General features: G+C 44.9%; 1 protein-coding gene across 3 annotated transcripts in view; it reads left to right on the top strand.

Moving 5' to 3' along the window:
* LOC144755579 (zinc finger CCCH domain-containing protein 11A-like) overlaps positions 1-20,930 on the top strand; it is a 223,659-nt gene that overhangs the window by 85,730 nt on the left and 116,999 nt on the right. Inside the window, exons 2-4 of one of the 3 annotated variants that reach the window (XM_078644671.1) lie at positions 1,270-1,303; positions 4,744-4,911; positions 9,346-9,531. In XM_078644671.1, coding sequence (XP_078500797.1) covers positions 9,439-9,531 — 93 coding nt within the window. In that variant the 5' untranslated portion in view covers positions 1,270-1,303; positions 4,744-4,911; positions 9,346-9,438. The remainder of the gene's footprint in view (positions 1-1,269; positions 1,304-4,743; positions 4,912-9,345; positions 9,532-20,930) is intronic. The other 2 variants (XM_078644670.1, XM_078644669.1) reach the window with 2 other exon arrangements.

The raw sequence follows: 20,930 nt of genomic DNA, 5'->3' as shown, positions 1-20,930 counted from the left end.
TTCAGATCCATCATAGAGCATCATTATTTCATCTCAAAAGCCTTCTAGCCTTAATTGTCATGTTCTGAAGAGCTCCTTGGATGAAAAGTGCTCTGTAAAATGCACATTTATGTCTGACCTGGTATTTGTGACAATGAACAGCAGATGCACTGCTAATGCCAAAGGTGATGGAAACCAAACACATTCAGCTTTTCTTTTGAGAGCCTGCCTTGTTAGACAGAAGCAGTTAGATACGTATTTGATGCCAGCATATTGTCTAACAATTTAGAAATGGGCATTCAGTTCTTAAATTGGACCCACCTGTAAAAGCATTTGTCAAACTATGTATAAACCTTGCTTGTCCGTTCCCTCCTTTTTTGGCTGTCTGCAAAGATTAAAGACTGAGAGTTGCTAGCAAAGATTAATTTCACAGGTAGCTTAATCTGTGTATGTTCATGTAAGAAGATGCCCTGTCTTTATAAATGGATGCAGGAAATGATGGGTGACTAATTACAGGACGACACAGGCCTTGAATAACAGCTGCCGATTTACTGTAGTAGTATGCAGAAGTGAGGGCACTGCAGCGACTGCAATGTGCCTTGCACCTTAAAAAACGAATACAAATAGTGGTGAGTGATGGGTAAACAGTTAATTTTGTCCTGCTTTTCCCTAAAAGTCCATATCCTGGTCCGATGTGAATCTTGCCCTCCTTCCATGCATTGTGAATGGTGTTGAAGGTTTGTATTTCCCATTTCCCAGAGTTCATGGTAATATCCGAAGCATATTGGTTTTAGTTGATAATACTTTTCATTGTCATACCAGTCTTGTGTACCTTTTATTGGGTCTATGTCATATGGTGTAGAGGTCGGAATGTTGCAGGTTAGAATGGGGAAGGCTGGTTGTGGAGCATGGAATGTGTGTAAGGTGGCAGCTGCTGAGCCAGAAGATTCTGGCGGCAGATTTGCCTTATTGCTCTTTTTATTGTAATTGAAATAAAATTCCTTTTTGTACACCATCTACGCGGACGGCTCCTCATACCAACAGTTTTATGTGGCTTAATTTGTTGAAAGCGCGATCAATCAATGCAGGATACTTTTCACTAAAACATTTGACATGTGGACCCCTCTGATGTAGGCCTGAGGCTTGGTGTGACTACGGAATGTGTGGTTCTTTCAGTGCTTCACAATTTAAGAATGACAGTGGATGGGTATTTCTGTATAGAGCTACACTTTCATGTTTTTTTCGCAATGAAAAAACATACAGCTTACAATTATTTCTTCTCTTTTTTAGATTCCTGGATGATATAGGCAAGTTCATGTTAACCGTGAGTAGAATGTCACCAATCCTTATGTTACTTCTTTCCTGTGCATTCAGTTTTTAGAAATGTTTGCTTCACTTTTGTCAGGATCACATGGGGTATAGGGCAGAATTGGTGTGAGGATACTTGCTCTCAGCTGGGTTGTCACATGCCTACTGGCAGAAACACGTTTTTAGGTCGAGCCTGGGCATCGCAAGCGCTGCTCTGAGAGCCATGCTGTATTGGAGTATGTACTTTAAGCCCTGCCCACCCTCTGCCCATATTTGTCATTGGCTGTGTCATTGTCCTTTGTAAGTGCTGGCTTCTGATTCGTGAATAGGCTGCTTAGTCCCTCCTTAGTACCGCCTTGTCTGCTTTTGTAACCTCCCATGAGGACTGGCCCGCCTACTTGTGTTGTTTCCCCATAGGTTTTAATAATAGTCTGTCAGCGATATTTTCTTAAACCACTTTGCTCTGCCTGCTGTTGCAGGCAGGACACGGTTTCCTCCAATGCTTTTTAGTAGCTCATTGTGCCTTAACCTTTTAAATAGGTTACCCACCTCCCCATCCTCTGCTGCACAGACACCGCACTCCATGTTCCTGAAGCAGGCGCCCTCCATGTTCGACCATGTTTGCCCTCCTTCTCCCATCCATGGCTTCCAGCGCATGCTCTGCACACCCACAGACTGGGCTTTTGGCCATTTCTGGACCGTGAGTCAGCGTGACAGTAACAGGCCGTTAGCATCCGCTGGCCAGTCCTGCCTTCTGCTGCCATGACATTTACCGAGTCCATAAACATGCCCGATGTCCCCCACCTCCTGATCGGCAAGCAGTCCTGCTTTCTTTCTAAAACCGCACAAAGGCAGTATCTTTCCCCCACCAGGGCCGAGCGTTAGGATTCCATGAAATATGCTGCTGCCTGGGGTGATTCACAATAAGATAACAATTTGTTGGTTTGTGTTGTCCTGCTTTTGTTTGATCTTCAAGATGTGGCTGGTGGGCTTGAAATGGGGTTAATTACCAGAGGCCATGTGAAGTTTGAGCTACCCCGCCCCCTCATCCACCCAACACGACTTTGCCGTGTTATGCAGCACAACACCTCTTTGTGTCCGCAAGATTTCCGGTAATATGTTGATTTCTGGTGATTAGCAAATGCCCCACACTCTTCAAAATAGTGTTTGGTTTAAGGCAAAACATTATATGCTACCCAGCCCTGCCAGGTGCCATGCAGGGTAGCTCATTTTAGTGTTGGTTCCCGCATTACCGCACTAAAATGTAACGTCACGCTTTTTGAAGCGTGTATGACCTATTGCATTGCAAATGCTTATTATTTCATGTCCTGGTTCATCAGACAGATAAAGAATAGTTCTCTGTTTCAGGGAACACACCCATCCAAGAGCTACTTCTCGATAAAGAGGCTAAACTGAAAATAAACATAGGTTCACAGCTCTAAAGCAGTGCGACTGTCTCAGCCTTTCAAATCGGTTGACCTTGCTCCGCACCTGCTCAATGTCCAGCGGCCCACTTTTCACTATGAAGGATGTCAAAATTAAATGCAACTCTCCTTTTTTAAGCAGTTAGATTGTTCCAGTGCTTTGCTAATTCAACTCTTGAGCAACTTTTTTTTTAGGTTGTATATTGAATGTTCAAACTCACTGCAACGCGAGTGGACTCTGGAAGAAATTTAATTCAGTCAATTTCTAAGGATCTGTTACAAGAAGTGCAGATTTTTACATAGCAAGTGTGTTTACCCTTGTGACTGCTCAAACACTAGTTGTTTGAGTGCCAGTTAGATCTCGATAGCTAAACAAACAATAAGTACCAAAGCACACATCAGTAGTCCATACAGTGATGCTAAATCATGGCAAGTAAAATTAGAAAGACGAATATAGTCTGTAGTATTTCTTCTTCTTTTATACATGGTGTTTATTTTCCAGTCTTGTTACTCATAGCAAAGCAAAAGGTCAGACTGGAAAATAAACACCATGTATAAAAGAAGAAATACTACAGACTAGATTTGTCTTTCTAACTTTAGTTGCAAAAAGAACAATTGATGGACAGAATGCAGAACAATGTCTTACATTTGCCTCAGTACAGAGAGCTGGGCCTAAATCCATTGCCTTTTTGCTTCACTTGCCATTCCAGTTTGAACCCAGCTATATGCAAATCAGTCTTGGCCTTGCACCCAATGGGAACAGTCCAGCCTGAACTGCCAGGCCAGGTCCTCCCTGGACTGGAAACAAGTATCCTAGGTCCGGTTTCGGGGTTTCACCCCTCATCAGCCAGGATAGCTTGACTCCAGTGGCATGGAGAGCACGGGACCCACGTCTGGGCATACCCGTCCCACTCGGGGTGACAAATGCAAATGTTCGCCCTAAGTTGGCAAGTTATGCCCAGACGTAGGTCCCTTGCTCACTTTGCCACTCAGTGCAAGCTAGCCTGGTTGATGAGGGGTGTTACCCCGAAACAGTTCCCTGGATGCTTGTTTCCGGTTCAGGGAAGACTTGGCTTGTGTGTTCGGGCTGGACTGTTCCCATGAGGCACAGGTTCAAGACTGATTTGCATATGGCTGGGTCTTAACTGAGGTGGCGAAGTGAGTTAAAGAACGATGATGGATTCAACCCAGATCTGTGACTGGGGTGAGTGTCTGAAAAGTTTCAGCGCTCTGTCCATCAACTCCTTGTGTTTTCTAATTTTACTTGCCATGGTTTAGCATTACTGTAAGGTCTACTGACATGTGCTTCGGTACTTATTGTTTGCTTAGGTTCAGGCCAACTGGCTTCCCATTTAAGGGAGATGTATTTATAAACTTGCCTACATCACACACAAAACCCTTCACTCACCTTCCCCCAACTACCTAAACAGCAAACTGGTAAAAGCAGGAAAATTCAGAACTCTGAGAAGCTCAAACTCACTCCTTCTCATCCCTCCGAAATTGAAAAGGAAAACCACTCAGTGGCGATCCTTTTCTGCTATTGTACCCAGGATGTGGAACGCACTCCCTAGAGACCTCAGATGCAACCCCTCCTTCTCCTGCTTCAAAAGGGAACTGAAACTCCATCTCCTCAACAAATACCTTACTGACCAACGTCAAGTAACCTAGACTTCTATATCCTAGCTGACTCCCCTCTCACTTGACCATCAAGGATAGGTGCTTACTTGAATGTATTTTTCTCCCTCCCCTTCACTGTTTGCTTAATTATTATGTTTTACTTATGTCTTTTTGCTTCCTTAATGCAATTCTTTTTCTCTCCTGTGTGTATGTAAAGCGCTCTGATACCCACGGGTCAAGCTAGCGCTATATAAAACTTTTTAAATAAAACAAATAAAGGCCAAGAGTTTTCTCTAGGGAGTGTACCGTCTGGGTGGCTGGGGGGGCTAGTACCATTGATAGCTCCATAACTACTATCTGTTGTTTATTAGTATATCTCGGAAGTTATTCATTAGAGGTCCACTTTTGTATTTAGGTTGTCACAGCATAGATCTCTATTGCTGTTTGTGTATCCCACCGTTGCCGTAGAGAACTTTATATAAAGCACCGTTACAAGGAGACCCAGGCTGTTGAAGGCTCCCTCTCATTTTAGAAACCATGTTGCACAGATTCCTCACCGCTCCGTTGCCTGTATTTCATCCAGGTATACTTTTTTGTCTAGTAAAAGTGTGATCCATGCATGAGCCAGTTCAATTTTGCTAGCTGTAAAGTGCATATATGTTTTCCTGTTTGTCTGTTGCTGGGTTCATTTGCATATGAGCCATGTAGGCCCTTGTCCCAGTAAAGTGCTGGGGTCGACTCTTGCTATCCAAACTCAGTGGGGCAAGGGTTATACTGAAAGGTACTATTAATCAACAACACACATACACACGAAGATCAATGACAAAGTGAAGCAAACATTAGTGCCATATTCTTTACAATATATAAATAAAAGGAAACAAATTGAAAACACAAATATCATTGTAAGAACGTGTTGTTTAGAGTCACAAAATAGGTTCTTAAAAAGAGGGACTTGGTTGCATGTTGGTTTGATATTTTTGCGAAATGACGTTAACCAGTGGGCACCACAAAACAACTGACAGACCAAGAAAAGAAAACATGAACTGGACACAAAATTAAACAGGTGCTCGTGCAGTCTCCTTTTAATGGAGCTTTGGGCGGACTAAAGTCATAAGAAATATCTAAACTCCATTTTCTGTAGTTTTTCTATTGGCCAAAGTATAACGTTAGTTTGTTGTGGGTTTTTCTGTTGCCTAGTGGTTTGATGTTTACAGCACTATTATTCTGATTTGACATACAATGTTCACACACCTATGTTATCTTTTCGAAGCTGCATTCAATAAAGAATAGGGGAGATATTTCTGTATTCTCATTAGGTGAAAAAACCCGAAGACCAGGACCTAGATCTTATTTTTTGGGGGGGGGGATTTTTTTTTTTTACTTATTTAAATTAAAAAAAACTATTTTAACTGCGGAATACAAATCAGAATTTTGCAGCCACTTTGAGACCAAAATTAATCTTGCAGTGAAGTGACACAGGAGAGCGTTTTTCGCCAGCCTGCCTCCTGGCACTCCTCCGATGAACTGCTCACTGTTGTCACTGATGTGTGCCAGCTGTTTGAAAGTGTGGCCTCTAGCGTTATTCCTTGAAACAGGGAGAAGCTTTTCCGAGGCTGCTCCAGAAGGTGGATTTGCATTTCCTTGTTGTTCCCTCTCATCTTACCCGTCTTTTAATTGTCTCACCGTTTGATGGTGCATTCAACCTACAGGAAAAAAATAATTCGGAAGACTGGCAAAGTCCAGAGACTCCGAGGTAGGTGTCCTATGAGAGGTTGGGGCAGTTCTACAAATATGCATTATAATATTAAGGACTATTTTATATTCTACTTATTGTTATATTAAGAAGCTCCAGTCTAATGCACTGCTTTAAGAGGAAGTGAGCTCTTCCAACATTAAAGTCAATCTGGCATATTTTCCATGGCTAACACTAGTACTTTGAAGTTACCCTTTATTTTTCCAAGTATTTTGTCTTCACTTGAATTGTGAATCTGAATAGAGGTGTACGTTCTTCATTGAATCTTTGGCCTTCATCCCCACCTTTTAACCCACCAACACATTAAAACAATAATTAACATTTCCAAACTGTCTTAACATCTATACATTATCGATAAGAAAGTCAAGCAATTTTTAAATAATAAATACAATCAAGCTTACCCTATTATTGCATTTATAGTATTATCCTGACTAAACTGATTTAGCTTTCATGTGCAAAGCCGAATTGTAAATAACGTTGAGACTGCCAAGACTACACGGGTGCTGATATCTGTCTTACATATCCTCCAATCCACCCATTGAGCAATTCCCATAATCTACATAAAGACGTAACCCATTTAGCTCTTAGTTTCTTATATGCCCTTCAAAATATTACATGCTCTTTGCTTTCCTTTAAGAGGTAACACACATAGGTTGTCAAATTACAATTCTAAGACCACAACCTAAGTAAAAAAAATAAAAAAATAAAACAAGAGGTAAAATGCTAAGCCTACATTGTGTATATATAATGCCCTGGCTAAAGTTGATTTAACCTAAATATTATTTCAATTTCAGATCGCTTTTAGTGGTTAAAAGCGATCACAAAGACCCACTTGATTGCGAAGATAACCATTCCCCATGCAATGCTTTTCAATACATACATTTTACAATTCTAGTACGATTTGTAGGGATCATTGTGGGGATTGTCCAGTAATCCCTCAGATCCAAAATAGCAAGCCACAATTTGACATAAAAGATCCAAGAAATCTTAAGAGCAGAAGGCCTATGTTTAACATCTCATAGTGCTTCCATACAGGGATCTAGTTTACTTGTTGTTGAAATGCTTGTCCAGTATAAACAGGCTATCAGATTTGCCATATAAATAATAGATTTTAAGTAGCATCAAGTCCTAGCACAAGCACATTCTGATGCAGTTTTAATAGTGATTTAATACATCTATTTTCACAATTTTCCAACAACTCCGCTGTTCAGTGCCCCTAGGACTCAAACCCCTATAGGTCTGCGCTTTCATCTTTAGTCCTATAGATTGATACAGTTGGTGATATAGTATATATGGTCGTAAGATTTGCAATTTGAGGATAGTGGCTGCTCCATGGTTTAAAAGAAGATGGGTTTTAATAAGTTGGGGGGGAGGGGCAAATATGGGAATCTGAAAATCTAATATCTAAGTAATCAAGTTCTGAGACTCCCTCCATGACAGAACCTTTCAAGTTGATCGAGCCCTTAAATGTATGGGATTTTTTTTATTGTTAATTTTTAGTCCATACCTAAAGAAAACCAGTTAAAATCTTCCATTTATACTTGATTGCGCCAGTTAGACATCTATAAAGTATCATCCACAAAAAAAGGGCAGAAACCTTCAGGTGTGGGATGTAAGTAAAATCATTTTGTATCCAATAAAGATTCAATACAAACCTCAATGAAGAGTGAAAAGCAAGTTGGTGCAAAGACACAGCTCTGTCCTAGTCGCCTACTGATGTTCGTTTTCTCCTTTGGCTGTCTATTATGCCACCGCAAACTGGAGTGTGAGTTGTGTGACTAAAGCTGCCTTGTTAAAGAGTATAAACTCACTGTGATGCCCTGTACTATCTATAATTTTGATCTTGGCACTAGGTCAAATACTGCTTATAAGTAAACCAAGGCCACTTCTATGTTGCCTTGTTGATGTCAACTGGTTTCACATTTTTTTTAAGAAAGCGAAAAACCTGGTTGAGTACCGACTTTTGGCATATTTTTACTGCTCTCACTCAAACTTTAAAACCATTTCATTTAGAAGGATCCTATTGTTTTATTTATGTATATCTGTCAATTCGCGATTGACAACCAAATAAGCAATACTACGTTATAAATAAACATGCCAAATTATACCTTATAAATAATAAAAATGTTAATATCATTCTGGTAAATGAACCGGAACAAAAACAGTGATCTCTTCAAATAAATCCAGTGCCTGCAGTCGCTTTATGTACTCACAAATATGAGAAGACAGGTGCTGAACGAGGATTCTCATCCTGGAACAGTCATCTTTGATTTCTTTTAACCTAAAAATCTATATATATAAATGACAGTGAAGCCCCAGGGACAAATTAGTTTACTATTATCAGTGTCCTTGTTTTAAACTCCTATTAGCCCAAGCCATATACAAGTGCCAAAATATGATCAGCATAACCTTCCTCATCTGTAGGGCATATCTCAATGTATGGCAATCTGCAAGCTCAGAGTTCTTCCAAAGCCTATTACAACATACCTTATAGGTAGTTTTGCTGCTTCGATGGCATCAGTTGGCCTTGTATGGTTGTTGGTAAACCGCTTTTTTCACCTACAATTTGAAATTGTGAGGTCAGAGCGGAATGTAATTGAATACATGCTCACGTTCTAATCACACTAATCACCCATGCAGAACCAGGCCCAGCCACTGTATTTTCATCCGGTTACGTTTGAGTTCGTACTATAAGCAATTCTGCAGTGTATAAGGGTATGATTGTTGAGGTGGGGAAAAAAACACTGTAAACGGAGTTAAGGCCACTGCTCAACCAAATTTAGCCTCTTGTTGAAGTCTGATTACTTCGAGAGATGTTGACTTTTTTATACCTTGTAATTTGTGCCATAATATTATTTTGATTTTATCAATAGGGTACTATAATTTGTGAACTTTTTAGGGAAGACTTGGTTATTTTGCCATACAGTAGGAACTGTTTTACTGTAGAATGTTGAGTTCCCAGATAAAAATATGGGCTACATGTTGTTGGTTCTGGTGCAGTGCTTGGTGTGGTTGTATATTTGTTGACCAGGCGGAGTTTTTTTTGTTTTGTAAAGCTTTAACACTGTAAGATTGCAGAACAGTTGCTACAGCATTTCCATGTTTTTCTTGTTGATAAATGTTCATGCATATAATCTGTTTAATTCTTAAAAGCTAGAGGCTGAGAAATGTTCTCATAGTATGATTAGGAGTTCTTCTTATGCTACCTTTGTTCCCGATTGGTGTTGTGCATCTGAGTTACTGATTTCTTGTCATCCCCTCAAGATTACACTCATTGAATTTTTCAAGCGCGGAAACGAAGAGCTGTACGAGAGGAAGGAGGATTAGTTCCCTTTCTAGAAGAAATAAACCGTTTTCATGAGAGGAACTGAAGCAAAAGCTTCAGATATGACAGCAATGGCTAATCAAAAGCAGGACTGCTATTTCTTCTTCTATTCCAGGTGTGCCAAGGTAAGTCACCCCAAGCAAGAGTACAAACCAGTGTTTCTCAAACTCTATTGCCGTTAAATGTTTTGTCCATAGGCTGACTCTATGACAATAGGACCAAATAGAACTTGTTCAATAACGGTGGATCGTGGTCCTCTAATGAAAGATATTTATTGGCAAAGTGTGAGAAAATGACTACTTTGGCCTCACTCTTCTAAGTGATGCAAGGGGCTTTTTCCTAAACCTGCACATTTTTTAAAATTCATTCTGTCCTGGAACAAATCCTGGTGAAGAAAGAATCAAACTCCTTTCCTCCAGTCTTCCTACATTACGCTCAAGCCCACTGCCATTCCTTGTTTTTAGGGCTGTAAATGAACCACCCCCTTCCTGGGTTTTTGCTAAATGTAACATGCTTGAAGTCGCCATACAGGGTTAAAAGTAGAATCTCAGTGTATTATGCCTCCTCGGAAAATTGAAGGCCAGTTCACAAAAGTTCCTATTTTAACAGTTTTGTTCTGATTTGGGTAGCTTTGCTTGATCAAAAAACATAACTCGTTAGGGAAGGGTCCTAGGGAATGTTTAGAGACCTGGCATGGACAGAGCCCCCAACACTAAACATACTATAAAAGAAAAGTGTCCATGGGTCTTCAGAAATGGATCTACCTCAAAAAGATATAATAAACAAACTACAGGGTTTATGTATCAATGTGTATAAATACATGAACTAGTTAGTCTCCTCTAGATTAGGATGCCCATCAGTCACCATTCGGTACCGCCCTAGTCATCACCTGGGCCTCCTTTATGCATCTTGTTAGACCTGTCTGACTTTTTGCCTAGTCCCTCCAAATTATTATTTATTTTGTCCCCTTTTTGCCCCTCATACCTTTATTAATTTTTGTGTCCACTAGCTTTTTCAAGGTGTTGGTCAAGGGGATAGGCGCTCTTTCACCCTCATAGTTTTTCACCTCAGGCCTAGAGGCCTTTTCTGACAGGAATATAGTTGGAGTCACAAAATGGTGGCTACCAACTGTCCCATCTGACAAACCTAGAATCTGTCCCATAGGATAGAGTAGGGCATTCCAGAACCTTCTGGTCCCTTCTGGACCTCTGAGGGTCAGCCTATAAAAGGCGGAATGCTGGGCAACCATTTTGTCTTGTTAGTGAGGAGCAGCTGGAGTATAGGCGAAGGGTCTGGTAGAGGATAGAATCTTCACTGGGAAGCTTGCCTTTTAAGGGTTGCCCCTTTTATGATTCCCCCCTTTTTCCCTCTTTAAGTCTGACCCAGTTAGCCCCCTCCTGCTGACCCTGGACAGGGGGACTCCAGCCTAGGAGGGTGTGAGGTGTATAACCAAACCTCGACCCACTCTTGTCCAGTAGAGGGGAATTGAGAAATTGGCAGGAGCTAGAGGACTGGTGCTTTGGAGCGTGGAACTTCAACCTTGATTAGCTCCTCCTCGGTGTAACACCAGGACCCCATTGTCAGTGAGAGTGAGCGCAGACAGTGTCACCTCCTCTCACCTGTGGACCCTAAGGCGGAAGATCCGGCGCTGCCATGAAGTCCATGTGAAGCGGAAGTGTAGCGCTAGTTGTTTTGGGCGGCGCACTTCTGCACGTACTCTGGGCGGTGATCACTGTGTGGCGCTGACCGAATTTGGGCGACGCGCCTCTGCGCAGACTCTTGGCGGGGACCACTGTTCTGACAGCAGGGGCCTAGGACCGAGCAGGCCCAGAGGTGAGCCACTACCCGCGCTGACAAGGGGAGTAGCCGCCGGTCGGAGCCGCATCTCCCTCGCGCGTGCGCTGGAGCGCTGCCAGAAAGGGAATCCACGGAGAGCGGGCTCCTCACAGAGCGCGAGTTAGCGCGACCTCCTCACGGGGCTGGCGGGTGCAATCTGGAGCCCAGCCCTGTGATTCACGTTGGGAGAGATCGACTGAGGCCCCAGAGAGAAAGTGTGGGCTGAAGAGTGAGGCCGACTTTCATCACAAGTAAGGGGAGTGGGGGAAAAGCGCGAGGTGCTTAGACTTCCCCCCTTATTTCAGTCTTCAGGGTGTCTGGAAGCACTAAAGTGCGGAGTGAGGGGTCGATTCTGATAACTTGAAGGATTTCCCTCACAGAGATTCGAAAGAGACCGAGTAAGTAGGAGTTTCAGAGCTGAGGAAGGTCAACTACAGAACACTGTACAATTTACAAGGGAGCAGCCTGGGTAGAATGCCTGTGGTACTCTAGAGGATTGCCAAAACGTTCTTGTTTCACTGAAGGCTCACTCAGTAGATATGGTGTTCACCTGCTAAAAACTCAGCTTTGGGAAGGAGGGGTTGCTATGATATCTGAAAGAGTTGGCTTTGTTAAACTGGAGATCCTATAACTAGGGTATCTGGGGGCTGAACAGGAAAGTAATCTCTATTAATGTTTCTGTGCTAAAATTTGAGACACTGCTCCCTGGAGACCTATGTGATGTATTAGTAAGTTGGGAAGATGAAAAGTGTAATATTTTAATAACTTTGAAAATCTTAATAATTCCATGAGTAAATGTAATGTACTGAACCGAGATTTCTAAAGTCAAGAGAGCCAATATTATTTTTATAAACAAGCTCGTATTTTTCCAAACATTGGTGTAGCGTCATTTTTGAGTGAAATTGCGTTGATTTACTGTTGGGTGGTTCTGCAACCTTTACACATGTGCCTTTAGTGATTGTGTCTTACCCTAGGCCAGGCTACCCTAGGTGACCTGTCATCTCAGGTTCCAACACATCTCTACCGTGACGCATAAGTGATGTACACAAGGACTTGATGGCAACGTCCTACAACAACTTATGGATAACTGGATAGCCCTGTGGATGCTGGGAAATGCTGCTAAGTGATGGGTGAAAAAGTTGCAGTGCGTGAATTGTGTGTCAAAAAGGGATGTGACTTAAAATTGGGTAAGTGAGAAAAGCATTGTGTTTATTATGAACGCTCAGATGCCCATAGTTAAAAACAGTGCAAAATAAGGCAGTTTAAACAAATATCTGCCAGAATAGTTATTAGCTCAACATGTTTCGGCAATACAAAAGGACACTTCTATCCTTTGCCTTCTTCAGGACCTTCAAAGATAATTGCTACTGCAATGTATAGCACATATCAAGCGAGTGTGAAAATAAAAGTAAAAGGGACCATATCACCTGAAATCCTAGGTGTCTGGTAAATTCCTTCTGCGCATTGGCTGATGTGCCACTATAAAAAATACATTAGGTTGAATGGTTACATATCATTAGAGGTAAGAAAAAAACAAAGCAACACCGGGCATCTTCAAAAGTCGACATCCCGATAAGGCGTAATTCGCTATTTATACAGGTATTTCATAGATGGAAACATCAAGTACATCCAGTGTTCTACACATATAGTGTGTTATTACTCCGGCTTACCTATTTAGCAGGAGGATAGGGATCCACCTCACCTGTCTGCGGCTCAGGAAGAAGAAGCACCCCTCTATAAAAATCAAAGGAAAACGCACACACAACGAAGTTAAGCGGCTGGTTTCCTCCGATAAGTCTGTGCACAACCCACAAACACAACTCCTTGCCAAAAATTGCTCTCATCATATACTGATGGTCCTCAGATTATAATAAACCATCATTCGTTATCATTGTTACTCAAACAAGTGTCTATATGAACAATATGTCCACAATCATAACCATCCTGTAGCTGTGTATTGATATAACGTTCTAGTATTTACATCACACTCGCCGGGAAAGTACCATGCACACGTCATGAAAAGAAGCCAAAGCCACCAAGGTTCTCATGTTGACTCACTATGCCATTGACTCAATGAGACACTCATGGAGTATCCATAGGGAAACATTAAAACATGTTTAGTTTTGCCCAAACCTAACGCACACAACACGGTGCTCACTCTTTTGATCATAATTTCAGCACATGTGGCTTAGTTAGTAGGTTTTCCATAGAAAAGTGCCTCGATGGTCTGTCAGACATCATGGCGCCAAAACTTTGTGACGCCAAGCAGCTAAACTGACAATGATATGAAGCTATGGTCCTCGTGGTATTTTTGGCAGAAGTCACCAGGACAATATTAATCGGCTCTCCGCTTCACCGGAGGATCCAGCGCCTACAGTGCCTTAAAAGACCCCAGGGTTGCTAGAAACAACCCTGAAAAAACCTCGCTAGTCACGCTTTCATCATTCAGCTCACCTATCTGTCGGTACTCCTGACGGTCTTCCGAGCTGTTTCGGGGAGGTAACCAACGGCGTCTAGCCGCCATCTTTATCCTAGCTCTCCTGGCCTGTTGGGCACGGGACTCGTGACCCAAACACGTGATCGCATCTCGCGGGCCTGGAAATCTGGGGAATTGAGTGTTTCTCATATTTAATGAGAATGTTCATATCTCTATTCACATCAAGAATCATTTTGACCATGTTTTTACTGTAATGTCGAACATTTCGTCACATCTATCAGGGACGTACGCTCTTTTCTGGAAAAACACAGGATACGATGTCTAAACATCTAGGTGGACAAGTTCCTGTTAAAGCTTTATTGACAAATACACGAAGACAAGTATTCATGCAATGGAAATAGACCAGTATTTCATCTAGGCATGTCTATATATAAGTACCAGATTCGGCGAAGACAAGTAATCATGTCTTAGAAATGGAACAGTATTTTATTTTATCTAAGTGTATTTATGTAACTCAGGAATCAGAGCCTCATCGTCTGAATACATATCAGACATAGTCAAAGAGTGGCTTCGTCTTTTTACCCATCAATGGGAGTTTAGTTCAATGGGCAAACTATTACAAAGATTCGAGAGTACTGTGTAGCCCTAGGGTCTGAATGAAAATGTTCTAAAACTCTGATGTGGGGAACAGCATTGGGGCACACCCTAAGATTACAAAAGATTCAAGAGTACTATGGCCCGAAGGTCTGGATGGAAATGTTCTCATGGTTATAAGACTCTGATGTTGGAAGCAGTATTAAAGGACACCCTCAGAGTACCACCCACGGAATTTCATTGTTCAAACCGTTTTTGTCAGTCCCCAATCTGAACACCCATTTCTGTTCCTTGAACAGCAGATACTTCGAAAGATCCGCGACATGGTCAGGGATAAAGGGTTGTTCCAACACGGTCCAACAGATTCTTGACCTGTATTGAGAATTGACCAGTGTCTTCTGATGATCTTCTGAATGTCATTAGACATTGTGCTGTAGGTGTTCACGAACGTCAGCCTTTGTAAGGCCTCGTTTGGTGCAGGGGTTCCAGTAAAGCCTCCTGGTTGTTGTTAATTGCGCGTTTCAGTGATCTGCGCACACGTTTTTTCTGATTTTTTTCTCATGCTCAGCTGTTTAGAGAGGAAGGCAGAGTGTTCTTTAAATCCATCTTAGGTAGAACAGTTCCTTTGAACCCTCAATTGGTCCATACGAGACCTAAGAGCAAAATACAACACGCTGTAGGTATTCTATGGGACTTACCGGCCATACAAGGATATCATCCATGAGGCACATGTGCGGCTTGTCCCCAAACACAGAAGTCACTCACTATTGACATTGGTACTAGTCGCCCGTGGCAACAAAATAAATTCACCAATTGCAACAGTGATGTATTGATATACATGATTACCTAGCCCATGCCAGTTAAGATATGTCGGCATGACAACTCGAAAAGTTAAATTGAGGATTTCAGAGTATAAGAGCACGGTACGCAGGCCGGATCACCCCCCCTGACCCCCCTGCCACCACCCAACTCCACCTTGACCGCCGTCTCGCTGCGGCCCCTCCAAGGCGCGAGTTCGCGGCCTCCTGAGACCGCTACTCCGGCCCAGATCGCCAGCTTTTGCTCACTTGCCTGATTCTGCCTGCCTTGCGCCAGTTGGGTATTTTGTTTATTGTCTGCCTCTCCAAACCCCTGTTTCGCCAGCTCGCCACCCCCCCTGCCCCCCACCCCCCTTTTTGCCTTCCAGTTCCCTGTTTTTTTCCCCGCCGCTGCCTCCTGCGGCCACGCCCCCTCGCCGCCCCGCTCCCGCCTCCCAGCTGCTCCTCCCTTCCTCTCCGCTTCATAAGGTGACCGCTGACAGTAGACCGAGGTGACTCCTGACCTGCCTGCAGGCCGCCCCGCCTCCCAGCTGCTCCTCCCTCCTTCTCCGCCTATATGGCAGCCACTGCTCGGACGCGCAGCGGACGCGCCGATTGCCCGACGAAGGCACGCCGAAGGCAAGCCCATCTGCGCCCGTCCTCGCCTGGACCGCGCCCAGCGCTAGAACCTCTGGACCCCGCGCACGCCACAAAGCCAGAATCCGATTCGACGCAAACACCCTCCACGCTCTCAACAGCGGCCGAGACCACCGCTGCTTCCAAGCCGCCCAGAAGCGCACCCACGGACCTTTCTCCTGCCACACCTGCAACTTCACCTGCAACAGAACCACCAAGCCTCCAAGAACTGGACCCAACCACATCCGCTGTATACTCCTCAACACCCGCTCCGCACGCAAACACGCCGTCGAGCTCTGGGACCTGCTCGACACCTCCGCCCCAGACGTCGCCTTCCTGACCGAGACCTGGTGAAATGACTCCTCGGCACCGGACATCGCCATAGCCATCCCGGACGGCTACAAGATCTCCCGCAGAGACTGCACCAACGGAATCGGAGGAGGAATAGCCATTGTCCACAACTCCACCCTCCAGGTCCACACCCTCGCAGACGACTCCCTCAACTCTGCCAAACACCTCCACTTCCGGATCCACACCGACCCCAACACCACTCTGAGGAACACTCGTCCACAGAACCCCCGGACCACGGACACTGTTCAGCGACTCCATTGCCGACCTCGCCAGCACCCACTCACTCGACTCCACGGACTACATCCTCCCCGGGGACCTGAACTTCCACCTCGAGAAAAACAATGATGTCAACTCCGCCACCCTGAACGACTACCTTGCCAACCTCGGTCTCAAACAGCTTGTCACGGAACCCACCCACACGCTCAACCCCGTCTTCACCACAAGCACCCACGTCTCCTTCAACAACACCACCAAACTCCACTGGACCGCACACCGCTGCATCCACTTCACCTTCAAGAAACCAACCATGCACCACCGCACCCAACAGCTGCCCTGCTGCTGCTGGAGAAAAGTCACTGAGGCCCAACTGACCTTCTCCCTCGCCCAAAGCCCTCCCACCGACCCAGACGCCGCCGCCCGTAACTTCAGACAGTGGATCGACGAATGCGCCAACACTCTCGCCCCTCTCAAGAAACCCTCCTCCAACCACCACAGCAAGAAAGCTGCCTGGTTCACCGAAGAACTCCACACCTGACATGCCGGAAGCTGGAGAAGAAATGGCTCCACGATCGTCCACCTGACAGCCACGCAACCCACAAAGACGCCCTCCGCAAACATCACCACCTCATCAGAACAGCCAAGAGATCTTCCTCCAAAGCACGGCTGGATAACAACGCACACGACAGCAAAGAGCTCTTCAACATAGTGAAGGAACTCTCCAACCCCAGCGCCAACACCAACGACATCCCGCCCTCGCAAGATCTGTGCGACTCACTGGCCACCTTCTTCCATCGAAAGATCGCCGACATCCACGACAGCCTCAACACCCCGTCCACTCCGACCACGACAGACCCCACCCCGATCGCCACCTGCACCAACCAGCTGACCTCCTGGGCCCACGTCAACGATGACGAGACACGCAATGTCATGAACTCCATCCACTCTGGGTCTCCATCCGACCCCTGCCCGCACCAGGTTTTCAACAAAGCAGACTCAACCATCGCACCCCAACTATGGAAGGTCATCAACATCTCCTTCGACACAGCAACATTCCCGGAAAGCTGGAAGCACGCCGAAGTCAACGCCCTCCTACAGAAGAACAAGGCGGACCCCAAAGACCTCAAGAACTTCCGGCCCATCTCCCTGCTCCCTATCCCGGCGAAGGTTATCGAGAAAATCGCCAACATACAGCTGACCCACCACCTCGAGGACAACAACATCTTAGACCCATCCCAGTCCGGATTCAGAAGAAACCACAGCACAGAGACAGCCCTCATCAACGCCACAGACGACATCAGGCGCCAACTCGACAACGGCGAAACTTCAGCCCTCATCCTCCTGGACCTATCAGCCACCTTCGACACGGTCTGCCACCGCACACTAAGAACACGCCTCCAAGAGGCCTGAATCCAGAAGAAGGCCCTGGACTGGACCACATCCTTCCTCTCCGGCAGAACCCAGAGAGTCCGCCTCCCACCCTTCCGATCCGAAGCCACCGACATTACCTGCGGCGTACGCCAAGGCTCATCCCTCAGCCCAACCCTGTTCAACGTCTACATGGCCCCCCTCGCACAAGTGGCCCGCCAGCACAACCTGAACATCATCTCCTACGCCGACGACACCCAACTCATCCTCTCCCTCACCAAGGACCAGCACACTGCCAAAACCAACCTCCACGAGGGAATGAAGGCCGTCGCCGAGTGGATGAGGAGCAGCCGCCTAAAACTGAACTCAGACAGGACGGAAGTCCTCATCCTCTGCCCCAGCCCTCTGCCTGGGACGACTCCTGGTGGCCGACCTCACTGGGAACAGCACCGACACCCATGGACCACGCACGCATCCTAGGATTCATCCTCGACTCTTCCCTCTCCATGTCGAAGCAGGTCAACACCGTCTCCTCCTGCTACAACACCCTCCGCATGCTCCGCAGGATCTACAAGTGGATCCCGACCGAAACCAGAAGAACGGTGACCCAAGCCCTCGTCTGCAGCAGGCTGGACTATGGCAACGCACGCAGGAATCCCGACTAAAAACCTACAACTGCTGCAACGCATCCAGAACGCCTCCGCGCGCCCGATCCACCATATCCCTCGATGCACCCACATCACCCCCCACCTAGGAGACCTGCACTGGCTCCCCGTCAACAAGAGGATCACCTTCAAGCTCCTCTCCCATTCACACAAAGCACTTCACAACACCGGACCAGCCTACCTGAACAACAGACTCAACTGCTACACCCCCGCCCGCCAGCTCCGTCCCGCGCATCCAACGAACAACATCCGGCGGCCGATCCTACTCCTTCCTCGCCGCCAAGACCTGGAACACCCTCCCCATCCATCTGCGGCAGATCCAGGACCTGTTAACCTTCAAGAAGCTCCTCAAGACCTGGCTCTTCGAACAGTAGCAGTGTTGGAACAACCCTTTATCCCTGACCATGTCGCAGATATTTCTAAGTATCTGCTGCTGAAGGAGCAGAAGTGGGTGTTCAGATTGGGGACTGACAAAAATGGTTTGAACAATGAAATCCCGTGGGTGGTACTCTGAGGGTGTGCCTTAATGCTGTTTCCAACATCAGAGTCTTATAACCATGAGAGCATTTCCATCCAGACCTTCGGGCCATAGTACTCTTGAATCTTTGGTAATTTTAGGGTGTGCCCCAATGCTGTTTCCCACATCAAAGTTTTAGAACTATGAGAACATTTTCATTCAGACCCTAGGGCCACAGTACTCTTGAATCTTTTGTAATAGTTTGCCCATTGAAGTAAACTCCCATTTATGGGTAAATAGACAAAGCCACTCTTTGACTATGTCCGATACGTATACAGACGAAGAGGCTCCGATTCCTGGGTTACATAAATACACTTAGATGAAATAAAATACTGCTCCAATTCTAAGACATGATTACTTGTCTTCACCGAATCTGGCACTTACATATAGACATGCCTAGATGAAATACTGGTCTATTTCCATTGCATGAATACTTCTCTTCGTGTATTTGTCAATAAAGTTTTAACAGGAACTTGTCCACCTAGATGTTTAGACATCGTATCCTGTGTTTTTCCAGAAGAGAGCATACGTCCCTGATAGGTGTGACGAAATGTTCGACATTACAGTGAAAACATGGTCAAAACGATTCTTGAGTTCCGCAAGATGCGTTCACGTGATTGGGTCACGAGTCCCGTGCCCGACAAGTCAGTAGATCTAGGAGAAAGATGGCGGCTAGATGCCGTCGGTTACCTCCCCGAGACGGCTGGGAACACCCTCAGGATTACCGATGGATAGGTGAGCTGAATGATGAAAGCGTGACTAGTGAAGTTTTTTCGGGTTTGTTTATAGCACCCCTGGGGTCTTTTAAGGCACTGTAGGCGCTGGGTCCTCCGGTGAAGCGGAGAGCAGATTAATATTGTCCTGGTGACTTATGCCAAAAATACCAAGAGGACTAAAACTTCATATCATTGTCAGTTTAACCGATTGGCGTCGCAAAGTTTTGGCGCCGTGATGTCTGACAGACCATCGAGGGACTTTTCTATGGAAAACCTACTAACTAAGCTTCATGTGCTGAATTATGATCAAAAGAGTGAGCTCTGTGTTGTGCACGTTGGGTTTGGACAAAACTGAACATGTTTTAATGTTTCCCTATGGATACTCTATGAGGGTCTCATTGAACCAATGGCACAGTGCGTCCACATGAGAACCTTGGTGGCTTTAGCTTCTTTTCATGACATGTGCATGGTACTTTCCCGGCGAGTGTGATGTAAATACTAGAACGTTATATCAATACACAGCTACGGGAGAGTCATGATTGTGGACATATTGTTCATATAGACTTGTTTGAGTAACAATGAAAACGAATGATGGTTCATTATAATCTGAGGACCATCAGTATATGATGAGAGCAATTTTTGGCAAGGAGTTGTGTTTGTGGGTTGTGCACAGACTTAGCAGAGGAAACCAGCCGCTTAACTTCGTTGTGTGTGTGTTTTCCTTTGATTTTTATAGAGCGGTGCTTGTTCTCCCTGAGCCGCAGCCAGGTGAGGTGGAGCGCCATCTTCCTGCTAAATAGGTAAGCCAGAGTAATAACACACTAGATCTGTAGAACACTGGATGTACTTGATGTTTCCATCTATGAAATACCTGTAAAATATCGGGATGTCGACTTTTGAAGACGCCTGGTGTTGCTTTTTGTTCTTACCTCTAATGATATGTAACCATTCAACCTAATGTATTTTTTATAGTGGCACATCAGCCCATACGCAGAAGGAATTTACCAGACACCTAGGATTTCAGGTGATATGGTCCCTTTTACTTTTATTTTCACACTCACTTGATATGTGCTATATATTGCAGTAGCAATTATCTTTGAAGGCCCTGAAGAAGGCAGAGGATAGAAGTGTCCCTTTGTATTACCGAAACATGTTGACCTAATAACTATTCTGGTTGACATTTGTTTAAACTGCCTTATTTTGCACTGTTTTTAACTTTGGGCATCTGAGCGTTAATAATAAACACAATGCTTCTCTCACTTACCCAATTTTAAGTCACTTCCTTTTTTGACACACAATTCACACACTTCATTTTTTTCACCCATCACTTACAGCATTTCCCGGCATCCACAGGGCTATGCAGTGATCCATAAGTTGTTGTAGGACATTAC

The sequence above is a fragment of the Lissotriton helveticus genome, chromosome 5_1, assembly GCF_964261635.1.
Source record: "Lissotriton helveticus chromosome 5_1, aLisHel1.1, whole genome shotgun sequence".
NCBI lineage: Eukaryota > Metazoa > Chordata > Amphibia > Caudata > Salamandridae > Lissotriton > Lissotriton helveticus.
The sequence above is the reverse complement of the archived record's forward strand: the minus strand, read 5'-3'. Positions and strand labels throughout refer to the sequence as shown.